The 18,015-nt window shown below is 43.2% G+C and overlaps 1 protein-coding gene across 2 annotated transcripts in view; it reads right to left on the bottom strand.

The window, feature by feature from the left end:
* Positions 1-410: 410 nt before the first annotated feature.
* The window catches only part of scara5 (scavenger receptor class A, member 5 (putative)), a 146,922-nt gene continuing 129,317 nt past the window's right edge, over positions 411-18,015 (bottom strand). For both annotated transcript variants that reach the window (XM_041188055.1, XM_041188056.1), the window contains exon 9: positions 411-2,290. In XM_041188055.1, the coding sequence (XP_041043989.1) occupies positions 2,154-2,290 (137 nt within the window). In that variant the 3' untranslated portion in view covers positions 411-2,153. The remainder of the gene's footprint in view (positions 2,291-18,015) is intronic.

Below are 18,015 nucleotides of genomic sequence, written 5' to 3'. Positions count from 1 at the left end.
TCTAGAAAAGGATGGTGAGCCAATCTCTTGACAGATGAGTGATTTACTAGGCCATTTCAGAAGGCAGTTAAGAGTCAGCCACATTGTTGTGGGGCTGGAGTTATATAGAGACTAAACCAGGTAAGGGCAGTTGATTTCCCAAACTAAATGGCATTAATGAACCAGATTGGTCTTCAACAGCAGTCTACAAAATTCACTGCAGCAACTCACCAAGCTCCTTCAACAGCACGTTCCAAACCGCCACCTCTACCACCTAGAAGGACAAGGGCAGCAGATGCATGGGAACGCCACTATCTACAAGTTCTGCCTCAAGCCACATACCATCCTGTTTTGGAACGATATCACCTTCACTGTCACTGGGTCAAAATCCTGGAACTCTTTTCCTAACAGCAATGTGGGTGTACCTACACCACATGGACTGTTAGTGGTTCAAGAAGGTGGCTCACCATCACCTTCTCAAGGGCAATTAGGGATGGGCAATAAATGCTGGGCTAACCAGTGACACTCACATCCCATGAAAGAATTAGAAAAACAATCCAGTAGTTACATAGTCACCATTACCAATACAAGTCTTTAATTCTAGATTTATTTAAATTCCCCAGTTCCCATGATGAGATTTGAACTGATGTCTCCGGCTCGTTAGTTCATGGACTAAACGGCCTCTTGCTTATTAATCCAAAAACATAACCACTATGCTACCATCTTACAGGGTATATAATATTCACATATTCTGATCAATAAATTTCTCTTAGATCACAAGAAATATGGGACTGCATTATACACTCCCTGCAGAACATGAAATCCAGCAGGCAGCTTTCCCACTGTCTACTCATCTGTCCCTGCCCCCACCACAATTTTACCAGTGGATTGGTGGCATCAGGCAGCCAGCCACCAGTGGGCCAATTGAAGACTTTAAGTTGGTAAAGAATTCCCACTTAAGGGCTCCATTCTGCCGCTGCAACAGGATTAAACTGGCAATGGGAGAGGCCCATGCCAGGCGCCCAACCCCGCAGGGGTTGGTGACAGGCAGTGGGTGGGTCCTACCTGGGCCCTTTGAAGGGCCCTCAAGGTGTAACCCAACCCTCTGCCTCCAACCCCAGGTTCCCATTCCTCAATGGCATCTCAAACCCCAAACCCCTCACTAGTGCCAGTGATCCAGTGTTGGATGCCCCATCATCACACAAGTGCAGTACAGGCAGCAGCCATCGGTACCAGGATTGGAGAGTTGCTGGCCTCTGATTGGCTGGCAGCTCTATGAGATGGGATGTATGTCCCTCACGGGTCCCACATACATTCCATTAACATCCATTCTTCACCTGGACTTCCAGCTGGTTGGGTGGAGACAACGACGCCCCGTAAAATCCAGCCCATGGAGTAAAGGCAGGTAATCATGATTGAGGTGCAGATCAGCTATGGTCTAATCAAATAGTGGAACAGGCTTGAGGGGCTGAATGGCCTATTCCCTATTCTTATATTCTAACATGCTAAGATTAGGAACTGGTCATGTGGGAAGCCACGGGCACAATTCGCTTCATTCCATTTCTAAAAGTTATGTTTGAGGATCAGAATATTGAACCACTACACAGCTAAATGTGATTAATCCTTAAACAAAACTGTGCCATTGTGCTCTGGATAAGATAATAATCAATACATCAAACCTGTTAATGAATGGACTATTTGAAGGAATGTCTTGGAAAAATAAATTTTGGTACAACAAATTAATCAGATTTTGTTTGGACACTTGGAGTACCAATCTACCACAGATCGTCCCAGCATACACATTGTAATGCAATACCAATACAATAGGAGGAACAAATGACAGTAGTAGCATTTTCTGCTACTGCTGCTTTTCAACATCATGTCAGTAACATGCACAATAAAATCAGGGCCCATATTCTTCAGTGCATAAAATGGTGGTTATCAAATTATGTAACTATATTTATAATAATGGTCTTGAATTTTTCACACATAATACTTCTTGAATATAATTGCTTTCCACAGTTGTCGTGGCATAAAAGTGATAAAATTATGGAAAGTAGAGAATAGGCTTGCTTTTAATAAGGTTTTTAACAGTAGAAGAGAAATCAAAGCAGAAACAAATACCATTCAGAATGAACGATGCCCTTTAAATGATTAATGGTTGCCTTTCTGAATCAGTCAGTTTTGCAGATAACCCCTGCATCCTCTGCATGCCCACAGTTAGTCTTTCCCCATCCTGAGAATTTGCATTGAAGAATTGTGTCCTCTGCTCCTGTACATGCAACATCGTCCATCCAGATACGGCCAGTACCTGCAAATAATCAATCCATTCCTTTTAGTGGGCAAGTGGGCTTTTTAAAAAAAATACTTGAAGTAAAAATTCTCCTGGCAGACCTAAAAGTAACTCAAAATAAATCAATACTTTGAGGTGAAAAACTTTGATGATTAAACCATATTTTCCAAATTTGTCTTAAATTTAATGCCTGTGCTCAAGTCTGTTACTTGCTGATATTCCCACAATATTTAATGTTATTGTTCCTGATTTAAAGTGCTGATAGTTTCTGGGAACAGTAAATATAACTTGTGTGTCAGATTTAAGACACTAGCATATTTGTCCTGAATATGGTCAACACAGAAATAAATTCATTCAAAATTGTCCAAAATATACCTCTTTCAGCCTTTTTAGGAAGTCAAAACATTTGTACATTTTCCAAGATTTCAGCTTTGGGACAAGTTTTGGTTTCAGAATTCCATTGTGATCATTCTTGTGTATTTTTCTGTAGTAAAATGGATTGAGAAGGAACTACATGGTGAGTTAACTGCATGTGAATGTTGAGCTAATGTTTAATTCTAAAAGGACTTGATTGGGAGTAAATTTGGTTAATTCATTTGTGATGACTTTTGACCCTAAATTATCACAGCAAAGAAAATTTGTAATTTCTTTAAAATGTTGGTGGAATCTGTAATTGTTTTAAAAAATGTTTGAAAAGGACTTTTAAGAGTTTACATAATTGTAAAGGAATATATTGTAATTTTCTTGTGTGTGTGTGTTTGTTTGTGTACCGTTCTGGTGACGACTGTCTCCGGGGACCTTGAATGGAATATGCCCACCGGTGAATGCAACTTGAGGGCCAAATCAATTGAGTGGGAAAGTGAGAGATCCTACTTACTAGAGGTCGAGTGACTCTACATACCAGAGGTCGAGTTTGAGAACTTCGGAATTGAACACAGTGCCACATCTCTGCAGGGAGTGATACAGGTACTTTTGGTTGTATAAGACGTATCTGTTATATCGACAATTTAAAGTGATATTTACCTTTTCATTTGACGTATCATTTGCCTGTTAATTCATGTTTAATTTATTTTGATTCTGATTCGTATTAAAGTAAGAGTTACAAAGAGTAAAATATTTTTGTTAATTGCTTCACTTGGGAGTAATTCTGTGAATCCAGTTATTTTGGTTTATGGTTCATTCACAAGGATCATAAGACATTTATTATCTGAATTTTGCTCAGCACATATACTTCGCAGTTGCTGTAACTGATGTATATTTAAAAAAATATATATACTCCCAGCCATAGGGACACAGAGTGTACCTCCATAAATTTATGTTGCAATCTTTCTTTGTCACTGCAAGTTCATCACGCCTTTAAATGCAACCAAGCTCATTGAGATCTTGCTATGCATGAGTTGGCTACTGCGTTGTTACATAACAATGATAACTAAACTTCAAACAAAGTAATTCATAATATCTTTCAATGTCATAAATATCAATGTAAGTCCAGTTCTTTCTTTCAATATTTGAATAATTAGCTGTCAACAAAACTTAACACAATTCAGAATGCAGCTGAAACCATGGGCAGGATTTTCATCCCCCCCCCACCCCCCACAATCGCCTGCTATCCTCAAAACGGTGGCCCAGATGCTGTGGGAATTTTTTATTTTCACAATTTAATAAGTTCGAGATGGAGATAACCTCTTTCTTCCATGAAAAGGCAGCAGCTGCTTCTTCCCAGCTGGAGGGTCTCCTATTGACTCTTCTGTAACTGGAACACAAGCTCGTCCTCTGGACTATAATTGGCCAACTCAGAGAAAACCACATGCTCCCTATACCGTGCTGGATTTTGACCCCCATTTGACTCTGATGTTGGGGCCCACCCAAGACTCTAAACCATGGCCTGTAGTTTGCAAATTTGTGTTAAATTTAATGCTTGTGTTCAAGCCTGTTATTTTCTGATCTTCGCACAACATTGATTGTCATTGTCCCTGATTCAAAGTGTTGATAATTTCTGGGAACAGTATACATAACTTTGTCTGCCAAACTTAAGACACCAGCATACTTACACAATTACACATGTAGAATGGCTGCAAAAGGATGGCCTAGAAATCTGGCAGTGCTGCGCCTGTTTTTCAGGCATTAAGTGGGCAGCATTATGAGGAGATGGTGGTGTAGTGGTAATGTCACTGAGCTAGTAATCCAAAGGCCCAGGCTAATTCTCTAGGCATATGGCAGCTGGTGAAATTTGAATTCAGTTAATAAATCTGGAATGTAAAGCTAGTCTCAGTAATAATTTGTGAAACTATCGTTGTTTGTCATAAAAACCCATTGTGTTCACTGATGCCCTTTAGGGAAGGAAATCTGCTATCTTTACATGGTCTGGCCTACATGTGACTCCAGATCCACAGAAATGTGGTTGATTCCTATATGCGCTCTGAAATGGCCTAACAAGCCACTCAGTTCAAGGGCAGCACAGAAGGAAAAGACAGTTTGAACCAGTAGTCTTATTTCCCAGTTTTTACTGGTATTCCATTTTAATGTTTACAAGACTATTTCGCACCAGTATTCTTATTTCCTAGTTTTTATTATTTTTTTCCCTCTGGGAATCAGGCCCCAAGTGCAAAAATTGGTTGCCATAAAGGCTGTGTTTAGGAAAATCAGAATTAGAATTAGACCTGAACAAAGAACAAAGAAAGAACAAAGAAAAGTACAGCACGGGAACAGGCCCTTCGGCCCTCCAATCCTGCGCCGATCATTTTGCCCTTCAACTAAAACATCCCTCTATTCTCATCCTATTCATGTATTTGTCAAGCTGCCTCTTCAACACCACTATCGTACCTGCTTCCACCATCTCCTCTGGCAACGAATTCCAGACACTCACTACCCTCTGTGTAAAATACTTGCCCCGCACATCTCCTTTATAGTTTTCTCCTCTCACCTTAAATCTATGTCCCCTAGTAATTGACTCTTCCACCCTGGGAAAAAGCTTCTGACTATCTAACTATCAGGAGACAACAGAATATAGATCGGTTGGAGACTTGGGCGGAGAAATGGCAGATGGAGTTTAATCCAGACAAATGAGAGGTAATGCATTTTGGAAGGTCTAATACAGGCAGGAATTATACAGTAAATGGCAGAACCCTTAAGTGCATCGACGGGTAGAGGGATCTGGGTGTACAGGTCCACAGGTCACTGACTATCTATTCTGACTTCTGTCCATGCCACTCATAATTTTGTAAACTTCTATCAAGTCACCCCTCAATCTCCGTCGCTCTAGTGAGAACAATCCGAGGTTCTCCAACCTCTCCTCTTAGCTAATAACCTCCAGACCAGGCAACATCCTGGTAAACCTCCTCCGCACCCTCTCCAATGCCTCCATATCCTTCTGGTAATGTGGCGACCAGAATTGAACGCAATATTCCAAGTGTGGCCTAACCAAGCTTCTATATAGCTGCAGCATGACTTCCCAGCTTTTATACTCAATACCCCTGCCAATGAAGGCAAGCATGCCATATGCCTTCCTGACTACCTTATCCACCTGCATTGCCACTTTCAGTGACCTGTGGACCCGTACACCCAGATCCCTCTGCCCGTCGATGCACTTAAGGGTTCTGCCATTTACTGTATAATTCCTGCCTGTATTAGACCTTCCAAAATGCATTACCTCTCATTTGTCTGGATTAAACTCCATCTGCCATTTCTCCGCCCAAGTCTCCAACCGATCTATATCCTGTTGTATCCTGTGACAATCCTCTTCACTATCTGCAACTCCTCCAACCTTAGTGTCATCTGCAAACTTCCACCAGCCTCCCCTATGGCCCCTCATGCCCTCATATGCCAAGCTATGTTTTTCCACTCACCCCCTATGGCTCCTCATTGAATTTTTATCTTCAAGGCAACTGATGGGAGTTGGGAAAATTCCCAGCTCAGTCCACCTGCCTCAGGACAAAGTGCCACAAAGGCGGGATCTTCATTGCCAGGGAACAGGTGCAGGCTGGAGTCGGGCCTGCTGACCCGGGAAAAAGTTTGGAGGCAGCCACAGGCACTGACACGGCCCAAGGCAGGCTGTTTAAAAGGCCCACCTTGCTGCTGTGGTACTTTGTTCCAGCTAAAATAAAAACGCAAAAGCACTCCAGCCCTCACTCCTAAAACCCCTCACCCTGCTCTGCCATTTGGTTCTATACAGTGTATAGTGGATCAATGGGCATGTAAGTGCTATAGCTTGGTATATGGTGCATGAGGAGCCATTAGGGGTGAGTGGAAAAACAAAGTTTGGCATATGAGGGCATGAGGGGCCATAGGGGAGGCTAGTGGAAGAATAGAGCTGGCATAGGGTGCCATTGGGGGAGGGGGGGGGTGGTCGTGGTGGTGGTGGTGGGGGGCATAACTTGGCATAGTGGAAATGAGAGGGACCTTTAGAACTCATGCAGACAAGGGGTGGGGGGTGGGGGGGAGTTCCCTGAGTCAGGGCCTGCACTCTTTCACACATACGTGCAAAAGAGCGCAGAAATCTTCCTGAAGCACAAAGGACTGAAGATCTGAATGATGTGCTGTGACGTCGGGACACACGCCTGACATCACTAGCATCATTTTACGTGTCGGTGAGCAGGGTCCGCCCCCACTCGCCGGCCCGAAGATTCTGGCCTATGTTCTGGTCGTTATTTAACACTTGTTTTTCTACATCAGTTATTTGCTTCAATTCATTTGCCGGAACTATATCACTTCTTTCCTATTGGACTAGAAACATGCTCATCTACAAAGCAGTCCTGCTGCATTGTAAAATTCCTACTTGCATTTCCTCTATTGCAGTCACAATTAAGAGACTTTGGACAGGATTTTTACCTAGTCAGGCGGGCCTGGGAGCGGTTGTGAAACTGACTGCCACCCGCGATCGGGCCCTGACTGCGATTTCACACTGGCTGGCCAATTAACTGCCAGCCAACGTGAATTGCGCACTGAAACACTCAACACTGTCTGGTTGGGGGAGGTGGAGGAGGGCGAGCACAGAAGTCAGCACATACACGCAGGTGTGCTCAGAGAAAGCTCCCTAAAGGCACTGAGCTACCTCAGGGTGCTGAAGATTTTTAATATTAAAAATAAAGAATTGAAAAATAAGGAAAACATATCCCCTCATGTGACGGAGTCACATGAGCAGGGACATGTTAACAATGAGTTTTAAAAATTTTTTTTTAAATGGCTATTTGAAACCTCATCCTGCCTGTGGATGGGTTTTTGCAAAAAATGCAAAGCCCGCGTGGCCTATTTGCCCGCCCACCAACCGTAATGTTGGACGGACAGGGAAAAATTCAATTAAATTAATTAATTAATGGGCTTAACAACCCTCTTAATTGTTTTTGGGTGCGCTGCCGACTCCCGTGTGTGCCCGCTGTCTGAAATATTGTGCGAGTGCTCGATAACGTTGGGACACTCGCCTCATGTCATCGTGCACTATTTTATTCCTGTTCGAGTTGGGCGCGTGCCCGCCCGTCAAAGGAAAAATTCTGCTCTTTAACCCAATAAAGGAAAAATAAAATGGCATTTGCATTTTTAGCAGACTGTCAATTATTCAAAACTACCTAACAGTTACTCTCCCATATCCAGCCTCCCTGCTGCCCGTTTAGAAAAAGTACTGTTCCCTCTCTGACCCAGTTCGCATAGATGCTGTAGCCTATCCAACTGACCACTTTTCACAGAGACCGACTTGGAAATTGGGCTGCGTGGAATTTGGAACATGGGTATTATGTGAGAACATGGGCTCTCAAATGGCAGGCTGGAAGTGCGATGCTTTCCATATTGGGTAGGGACAAACAAGAGGCATCTTTTACCCATGCTTGAAACATTTGTTAGACCCTTTCCAAATGCAGATACATGGCCTAACTCCTGCTTGAGATCCCCACCCCTCAGCATTGATTTACCCTGAGACAGCCAGTCCCATTATAGCCTGCAATCAGGGAAAACTGTCCTGCAGAATGCCTGCAATAAGGACATACCAATATGCAGACATATGAAATAGGAGCAGAAATAAACCATTTGGCCCTCAAGCATGCTCCGCCATTCAATAAGATCATGGCTGATCTGTTTGTGTTTCAAATTCCATATTCCCTTCCACCCCCTATAATCTTTAATTCCCTTGCCTAACAAGAATCGATCTACCTCCGCCTTAAAAAATTTCAATGACCCTGCCCCCACCATCTTTTGAGGCACAGAGTTCTAAGAGAAACAAAAATTCTCCTCATCTCTGTCCTAAAAGGGCAACCCCAATACTAAAACAGTAGCCCCTAGTTTGGGACTCACCCGTAAGAAGAAACATCCTTTCCACATCCACCTTGTCAAGACCATTCAGGATCTTATATACTCAATCAAGTCACCCCTCACGCTTCTAAACTCCAGTGGAAACAAGCCCAGTTTTCTTCATAAGACAACCTGCTCATTCCAGGTATTAATCTAATAAATTTCCTCAGAACTGTCTCTAATGGATTTACATCCTTTCTTACATGAGGAGACCAAAACTGCCCATAGTGTTCAACATGTGATCTCACCAATGCCCTGTATAACTGAAGCATAACATCCTAACTTTTATATTCAATTCCTCTTGTAAAGAAGGATAGCATTCTATTAGCCTTCTTATTTACTTGTTGTACCTGCATTCTAACTTTATGTGACTCATGTTAGTGCACCTAGATACCATGTGCACCTCGGAATTCTGCAGTTGTTCTCCATTTAAATTATACTGCTTTTTTATTCTTCCTGCCAAAGTGAACAACTTTACATTTTCCCACATTATACTCCATCTGCCAGATTTTTGCCCACTAACACAAAGTATCAATAGCTGCCTGCAATCACCTTATGTCCTCTACACAACATACCTTCCAACCTATCTTTATGTCATCTGAAAATTTAGCTACCATGCCTTCGCTCCCCTTATCTAAGTCATTGATATAAATTGCAAAATGTTGAGGTCTCAGCACAGACCCTTACGGGACCCCAGTCATCACATCCTGCCAATCAGAAAAAGACCCATTTATGCATACTCTCTGTTTTCTGCCAGCTAGCCAGTCTTCTATCCAGGCTAATATGTTACCCCCTACACCATGAGCTTTTATTTTCCGTAATAACCTCTGATGTGGCACCTTATAAAATGCCTTCTGGAAATCCAAATACAGCAGGGCCACAGGTTCCCCTTTATCCACAGCGCATGTTACTCCTTCAAATAACTCCAATAAATTTGTTAAACATGATTTCCCTTTCATAAAGCTATGCTGACTCTTCCTGATTACCTTTAGTTTTTCTAAGTGTCCATCTATAACCTCCTTAATGATCAATTTTAACTCCTTCCCCACGACAGATGTCAAGGTAGCTGGCCTATAGATTCTTGTCCTCTGCCTCCCTCCCTTTTTGAATAGAGGGGTTATAGTTGCTACTTTCCAGTCTGATGGAACATTTACAGAATCAAGTAAATTTTGAAAAATTAACACCAACGCATCCTCTACCTCATTAGCCACCTCTTTTAAGACCCTAGAATGAAGTCAGTCTAGACCCAGAGACTTGTCTGCCTGCAGCTCCATGAGTTTGCTCAGTACTGCTTCCCTAGTCATTGTAATTTCACCAAGTTCCTCTCTCTCTTCCACCTCATGATTTACAGCTATTACTTGAATGTTTTTTTGTATCCTCTATAGTTAAGGCAGAAGCAAAATATTTGTACATTTCATCCGCCATTTCTTTATTATCTGCTATTAACTCCCCATTGTCACTCACCAGAGGACCAACACTCACTTTACTTAGTCTTTTCCTTTTTAAATGTCTGTAGAAATTCTATTTGTTTTAATATTTCTAGCTAGCTTCCTCTCATACTCTAATTTCTTCCCCCGATTAACCTTTTAGTCAATTCTCTGCCGTTCTTTATATTCTGACTAATCATCTGACCTGTCACTCATCTTTGCGGAGTTGTATGCTTTTTTCCTAAGTTTTTTGCTTTCCTTAAATTCTTTAGTTAAAGATGGTGGGTCCTCCCCTTAGAGTTTTTCTTTATAGTAGGAGTATACTTATTGTGATTATTCTAAAATACCCCCTTAAATGTCTGCAACTGCTTCTCTATTGATCTATCCTCTAGCCTACTATCCCAGTTCACTTCAGCTAGCTCAGCTTTCATCCCCACATAGTTGCTCTTATTTAAGTTTAAGATACTGGTCTTAGACCCACTCTTCTCCCTTTCATACTGGATGTAAAATTCAATCATATTGCGGTTGCTGCTACCTAGGGGTGCCTTTACTGTGAGGTCATTAATTAATCCTGTCACATTACACAAAGCAAATCTAGTATAACTTGCTCTCTGGATGGTTCCAGAACGTGCTTTGCTAAGAAACTATCTCAAAGCATTCTATGAACCCCTCATCCAGACTACTATTGCCAATCTGTTTTTTCCAATTTATATGTAGTTTAAAATCCCCCGTGATTATTGCTATCCCTTTATCACAATCACCCAATATTTCTTTTTGTATACTTGGTCCTACATTGTGGTTATTGTTAGTGGACTACTCCCACTAGTGACTTCTTTCCCCTACTATTCCTCATCTCAATCCAAACTGATTCTACATCCCGATTTCCTGAAACAAGGTCAACTCTAACTATTGCACCAATACCATCTTTGATTAACAGTGCTACCCCTCCACATTTAACTAGCTTCCTATTCTTCTTGAATGTTGCTGAAAAAAGAAACATGTCGAAGCTTTTCATCTTGCACACATCAGGACACTTTGCAAGAATACCAATATAAGAGGAAGACAGCAATTTATACTGTATGAGAGTACAGTGCTGATTAGTTGGCAAGTGGACTTTGATAAATAGAGGCATTGCCATGGAAAATACATCAGTGCTGGTGACTGACAATTAACTGCCAAACATTATTTGAAATTTAAACCAGACAGATTGACCCTGATTGGTCAAAGCGTTACCCTGTGGAATGAATCAGCAAATGGCTGTCACTTGTTTTGTTTAGTTTAAAAAGGTATAATGTGTGTACGCGTTCTTTCTGTCTGCAAAGAACAGGATCCTGTGTATTAATATAAGCAGCTTCCAGTACATGCAAATGTACCACATTGTGAGCCTGGCTGACAGTCTTAAATTGGTTGTCAGTGTAATTCTTAGCACACTGAGGATTATTTAACAAATGTAGTCCAATCGCGGAATCACATCTAATGTTGGACACTGTGTTTTGAGTTTTGCAAGCACAGGCTGGTTGGGTACAGTCTGTACTTTGCTTGTTGCGAACAGCGGCTGGGACATGCTGTTTGATACGATCCGCCAGTCTTTGGGACATATGGCCTACATCACAATGGCACTGAAATTCAAATACCGCATTACTCATTTGTGTGATAGGCAGAACGTCTTTTTGGCTTGACGGCAGCATCCTGTTAGTGGCGAATACCACTTGTGTTTTTACTGCAAGAAGAGATGGAGGAACTGCACGTCTCCTTCAATAAGGAGGGCGTTAATGGGAATGGGTGATGAGATCCTAGAAGGTGAGTATGACGGCGATGAGGCCATCATGTTGTCCAGACGAGGCAGGCATGCTCGTGAAGGATGATGACAACATGCAGCGAGGACACTCCATAGACCTTCACACTGCATCTGTGAATGTTTGACTCCAGTCTGGCTGATGGCAGCAGAAATACCCTCTGTAATAAGTCTCCTGTCATGGAGATGCAGTGGATAACCATAGTCCCTACATTCTGGGAGGATGATGGTGACTTGCAGTGGGTATACTCCATAGATCGTCACATAGCTTACTTGAATGTCTGACTCCTGTCTAGCTGATGGCAACTTGCTTGCGCTCTTTGAACAGGGTCATATCATGGAGATGCAGCACTTTAACTTACCCTGATCCTATGGCATCCTTCGTGAGCTGAACCCTTCAGAACTGCACTGTCACCGGACACAGATGCCAATGAGATGGGGGTCAGCTGCACCTCAAAGATGCTCGGAGCACACAGAGAGAATGATGGAACCCTGTGCCGCCGGCCCAGGACATCCTGGCAGCAATGGTAAGCCCCATCGAGGTGCAGGCATGACTGATGTGACCAGTGACAGTGAAGGCGCACCATCAATGCGCTGGAAGGTTGCACAAAGCACAGGGAAGAGGCCCTGGACTGAGACACCTGCCTTTATCTTGTGCAGGAACCGAGCTTTCAATATAAACTGACGTGAACACTGCTCATCATAACAAGGAGTCTTAGACAGGGTGACATTGTTGGGAGTTTATTTACAATAGTCCACATTATGTACAAGTGGTTAATGCCTGCGCCCACATGGTGAAACTACATTCTTTTAACATTCCTAACCCTGCTGCTAAGTTTTGGTGTTCCCTGGACATCCACAGCAGAGTTGAAGCCTCTGACTGTGACGCCCTGTCTGTAATAACCTTGGCGGGTGTCCTCTGGAAGGCTGAGACCTGGAGGGCCCTGGCCTGCTTTCAGAGTCCTCCTGTGTGGCAGTGGCACCCTCCTCATTTTGTGGAGCTGGAGCTGCTGGAGTCAATGGAAGAGCAGATTCGGATGGGCTGGACAGTCCCTCAGTCACCTGGGTGGATGGCCCGAGGGAGTGCATCTGCTGATCCTCCTCCCTATGGGTGTCTGAGGGCCCCTGGCTGACTCCTTGAGGAGAAGGGGAAGCTGGAGTGAGATTGAGTTGCCCCACACTCCTCTTGCATTGATATTAATGGAGGCCAAATATGGCATCAACAATGGAGTTGAGCCTGCGCAGCAGTGCAGGAGCAAAGTCCTGGACCAAAATCTCCATGGCGGCCGCCATCCTGCTAGAGTTGACCTCGGTGCATTGTCATGCCGGTACTATCACCTCAGACTGAAGGCGGACGGAATCTTCCATTGTACCTTGCAATCTGAGGAGTGCAGCGGACACCGCTTCCTGATGTTCCTGAGCTTGCCTTTGCAGCTCCAGCAACAAAGGTACTACTGATTTCAGAGCTTCATCTGACGTGGACTCAGTAGATTTCTGGCCTCCAGCAGCACTCAGAGTGCTGGAGACCTGGGAAGTCCCTGCTGCCATCTGCTGTGGATCAGACATTTCGAAGTGCTAACCAGATTGTGACCCCGAGGCTACTTTAGAACTAGGTCCCATCGAGGTGTTTGTCTCTGCCCTGTTGGAGGGTGTGGGTGAGCGCTGTGAAGGGTCTTCAGTTAGGATGTTCTCAGATTATTCTTCCGGGGTGACTCCGGGTTGAGTCGAGGACCTGGGTTGTGGAGCCTCTTAGTTGCTTCCCAGGTGTGCCTGTGAAAGCAAGGAGAGATAATTAGTACATGGCAGGGGACTGCGGAACAGGGGAACTGGCTCACAGCATGGTTGTCTGATGGATGTTGCACTGCTGGATCCTCACTTGACTGAGCACCATCAACGTCACCATCAGCACAGGAACTATCCAAGTCGTCACCGGCCAGCTATATGACTCTATTTTCAAAGCCTGTGAGGATCTTGATGTCTGGCATTCCTCCATCAGCCTGCAACCTCTCTCTTTTGTTGTTTGCCAGCTTGTCTTGCATACAGATGGAGAGGGTATAAGCAGGACGCCTACCAGGCCAGGTGATAAGGATGTCTGGCATGTGTGGGTGGTGAGTGGTGCCATGGATGGGATGAGGACACGATCCGCATGGCAAATGAAGGTGTATGTGAGAGAGTGAATGGTGATGTTCCTTGAACTGGCAGTGCGTGAGATCCATGTGTATGTGTGATGGGTTTGAGAGTGTGTGAGTTGAGAGTGATGAGAAAAGTTACTTACCCTGGCTGACTGGAGGAGATCATTCATCATCTTTCGGCTGTCCCCTTTCATGGGGTGTTGGTGCTGACCATCGCTGCCACTGCCTCCTATGCTGGTTTGGTGACCTTGCTTGCTGGTCTTTGCCCAGCGCTGGGATAGAGGACTTCACGGCAGGTCTCCACAGCATCCAGCAGGTGCCGCAGAGAGGTGTCACTACATTTGGGGGCTGCTGTTTTCTTTGCTTTCAGGCCCAACTGTCACCTGGAGCAGTCCTAGTCTGAAGACATGAAGTACACATGCGTTCTGATGCGCTTTAAACATGGCACCTGGAGTGAAGAAGCTCTGAGGTCACAGTATGGTGGGCAAATCCCAGCCTGCCCGCCAGCCATCCGGCGTGTTTCCTGTGAATGTATAATTAGTGAGGCGGGATGCACCGGGAATGGGATGATATGGCGCGAAAAGCTGCCATTGCAGCCAGCGGGTAAAACATTCTTTTTCCCTCCCACTTCTGCCCTCAGTTTATTCTGGCATCCATATCTATCTCCCTCACATAATCACATGGAACTCTTCTCCCATTCCTACCTAGTTAAGCGAGCATGAACAAAATGGAAGCGATTTTCAGCCAATAAATATGTTTATCACTTGAGATAGCACCAACATCCACAATCTATTCCAGACCTGCAAAAGAAAGAAGTAAGCACTTGGATTTGAATCCACACCCTTCTGACTCAGGCAAGAGAACAATCACTGAGCCATAGCTCACACTAGAATAGAAACACTGAGCACTGAAGCAGGAATTTATTTTGCTGATAGGCAGCCTAGCCTGCTGGTTATACATTGCAAGAAATTGATGGGAAATTTTAGGCAGTGTTCCCACTACTTCTTGCTGTGTGTTGCTTGATGCGAGACCCCCATCAGCAATATGGACAATCATCCTTAATTAGTCATGACAAAACTACTAAGATATTTATGTAGGATGGTTCATGGTGTTTGGAATCGTGTTCAAAGTCTCAGTTAAATGCAGACATCTGTTTTTAATCACAATTTTCTTAGAAGTCTTACAGCCAACAAGTATGCAGCCTATCACCCTGACAAAGCCATCTGTGTAGCAAATGGATATCATTTTTTCTAAGGTGAAGTAAATTGTTTTTGACATTTTTTAAATAACTCTCACTTGTAAAGTTTCTTTGGTTTTCTGTTTCAAGTAATGAGGGAAATATTTGTAACAATTCTACTTAATACATGTAAATAATTTTCTTGCTTCCCTCTTTTAGCATACTCTAACTGATATCAAATATAAAGGCAACAAATGCTGCAGAATAAAATTTTTTTGCAATCAGAATACCATTTGTTCTACATGTAAAAGAAAGAAATTACATTAATTTTCAATAATCAAACAGAGCTATATGCTAACTGTAGCTCATTACATTTGCCCACATGGGCTATACCTATGAACAAACTGGAAATATGATATATGAACATTCTTAACAATCATAACAACCTTGTCCAAAACTCTTTATTTCAATACCAAATTCTCTTGTAGATACGTAAACACGTACAGCTTATCACCAGTAAGTTAGCATAGCAGGCACTAGTTTAACTTATTTTAGTTTCCTTTCATGTTCCCACTCAATTAATGCAGACAATAGATGAGTAATTAGAAATGATATGTAATGGAATATCAGAACTGGATGACAAACTCTGGAAAGCTTTAATAGCCAGCTGACAGTTCCTGCTACTTGTTGCGTTCGGAATATGGACTGATTGAAAATGGGCTTTCAAAAAAGGTTTGGATCTCAAGTTTTTCTCTTTGGCAAAGAATGAAAGCATTCATGTATGGGGCATCTCTATGAATAGTAAACAATGTTACTTCAATTTTGTGGTATTCTCAATCTGGGAATGGTTAATGTGAACACTCAAAAGGTAAGTTTATTAAATTGCACTCCCTCGCCTACCAGAATCAAACATTTGGATGAAATCCATAATTTTCTGTTAATTAAAATGTATGGATCAATTCCTGATATGCAACTGGAATGGGAATTCATAAATCAATTCATAATTCATAAGACATGTCTTCTGTAATCCATTGCACATTCTTGGGTAATGGGATTATTTTTAGTTTTGAAGCTTTATTGCCAAATAAATCATATAACCAACTGAATTTATGCAGATGTTTAGTTATATTGTTATAGAATACCAAAGCTCAAAGTGCATTTGGAGCAAATTATGCATTTGATCTATAATTCTGGAAGGAATAATTGATATACCATAATCCCACGTAAAAGTTGAATACTGATGGTTACAGAAGTGAAAACTTCAAATGAAGTTTAACTCTAACCTATTTTGAATATCGGTTAAAACATGGCAGATTCACATTAAGAACCAGAAACTGACTTAATCCAGGTGCTAAAACTAAGACTGAGGGCTGGATTTTCAGCTTGGCATGCGGGCGCTCACCTGACATGCACGAGCATGAAATAGCACGCCACGATGTTGGGCGAGCGCCCCGATGTCATCGTGCACTTGCACGATATTTCGGTCAGCAAGTGCGTGCAGGAGTTGGCAGCACGCCCGCCGACAATTAAAAGGGCTGTTAAGCCCATTAATAAGTTAATTAAAGTGAATTTTTCCTTCCCCAAGCGGCCTTTTGATTTTTGAGGAAACCTCATCCATGGGGTTTCCGATGTTAACTAAAAATAAAATAAACATTTTTAAATCTCATTTTTAACAGAGTCACATGAGGGGACATGTTTACCTTAATTTTAAAATCTTTATTTTTAATGTTAGAAATCTTCAGCTCCCTGAGGCAGCTCTGTGTCTTCAGGGAGCTTTTACTGAGCGAACCTGCGCGCATGCGCTGATTTCCGTGCTCACCCTCTTCCCCCACCCACCCAGGCAGTGCTGAGCATTTCAGTGCGCTATTCACACTGGCTGCCTGTTAACTGGCCAGTGCGATATCGTGATTGGGGCCCAATCACGGGGGGAGGACCGTTGCGCGACCGCTCCCTGGCCCTGCCCCCTGTGATGAGGGAGAATCCTCCCTGAGAGATTATGTACAAAATATAAATAGTGAAGGGGAAAAGGACTGATCAGGTGGTGGTAGTGATGATGATGGGGTGGGGTGGGTGGGGAGGTGTGATTTTAAAAAACAAGATGGTGGTTATACAGTGATATATAGTCAGGAGTGAGTTACCCTGGGTGTTCCCAAAATTGACTTTGGACCTCATGAAGTTTCATGTCATCAGGTAAAACATGGGCAAGGAAACCTCCTGCTCATTTAATCCTACCGCCCACCCCCAGCTGATGATTCAGTGGTCTCCATGTTGAACACCATTTGGAAGAAGCACTGAGGATGGCAAGGGTGCAGAATGTACTCTGGGTGGGTGATTTCAAAGTCCATCACCAAGTGTGATTCAGTAGCACCACTACTGACTGAGTTGGCCTAGTCCTAAAAGACACATCTGTTAGACAGAGCCTGTGTCAGGTGGTAAGAGAACAAACAGGATGGAAAAACCTACTAGAATTTGTCCTCACCAAAATACCTGTTGCAGAGGCATCTGTCTATGACAGTGTAGGCAGGAGTGACCACCACACAGTACTTGTGAAGATGAAGTCCCTTCTTCACATTGAGCAAATCCTCCATCATGTTATGTGACACGACCACCATGCTAAATGGGACAGATTCAGAATAGATCAAGCAGCTCATAACTAGGCATCCATGAGGCACTGTGTGCCATCAGCAGCAGCAGAATTGTATTCAACCACAATTCATAACTCTACCTTTACCATCAAGCCAGAGAATGAACGCTAGTTAAATGAGGAGTTCAGTAGAGCATGCCAGGAGCAGCGCCAAGCATACCTAAAAATGAGGTGCCAACCTGATGAGACTACAACACAGGACTACTTGCATGCCAAACAGTGGAAGCAGCATGCAACAGAGAGAGCTGAGTGATTCCACAACCAACAGATTAGATCTAAGCTCTGCAGTCCT

Source organism: Carcharodon carcharias, chromosome 5 (genome assembly GCF_017639515.1).
Source record: "Carcharodon carcharias isolate sCarCar2 chromosome 5, sCarCar2.pri, whole genome shotgun sequence".
Classification (NCBI taxonomy): domain Eukaryota; kingdom Metazoa; phylum Chordata; class Chondrichthyes; order Lamniformes; family Lamnidae; genus Carcharodon; species Carcharodon carcharias.
The sequence above is the reverse complement of the archived record's forward strand: the minus strand, read 5'-3'. Positions and strand labels throughout refer to the sequence as shown.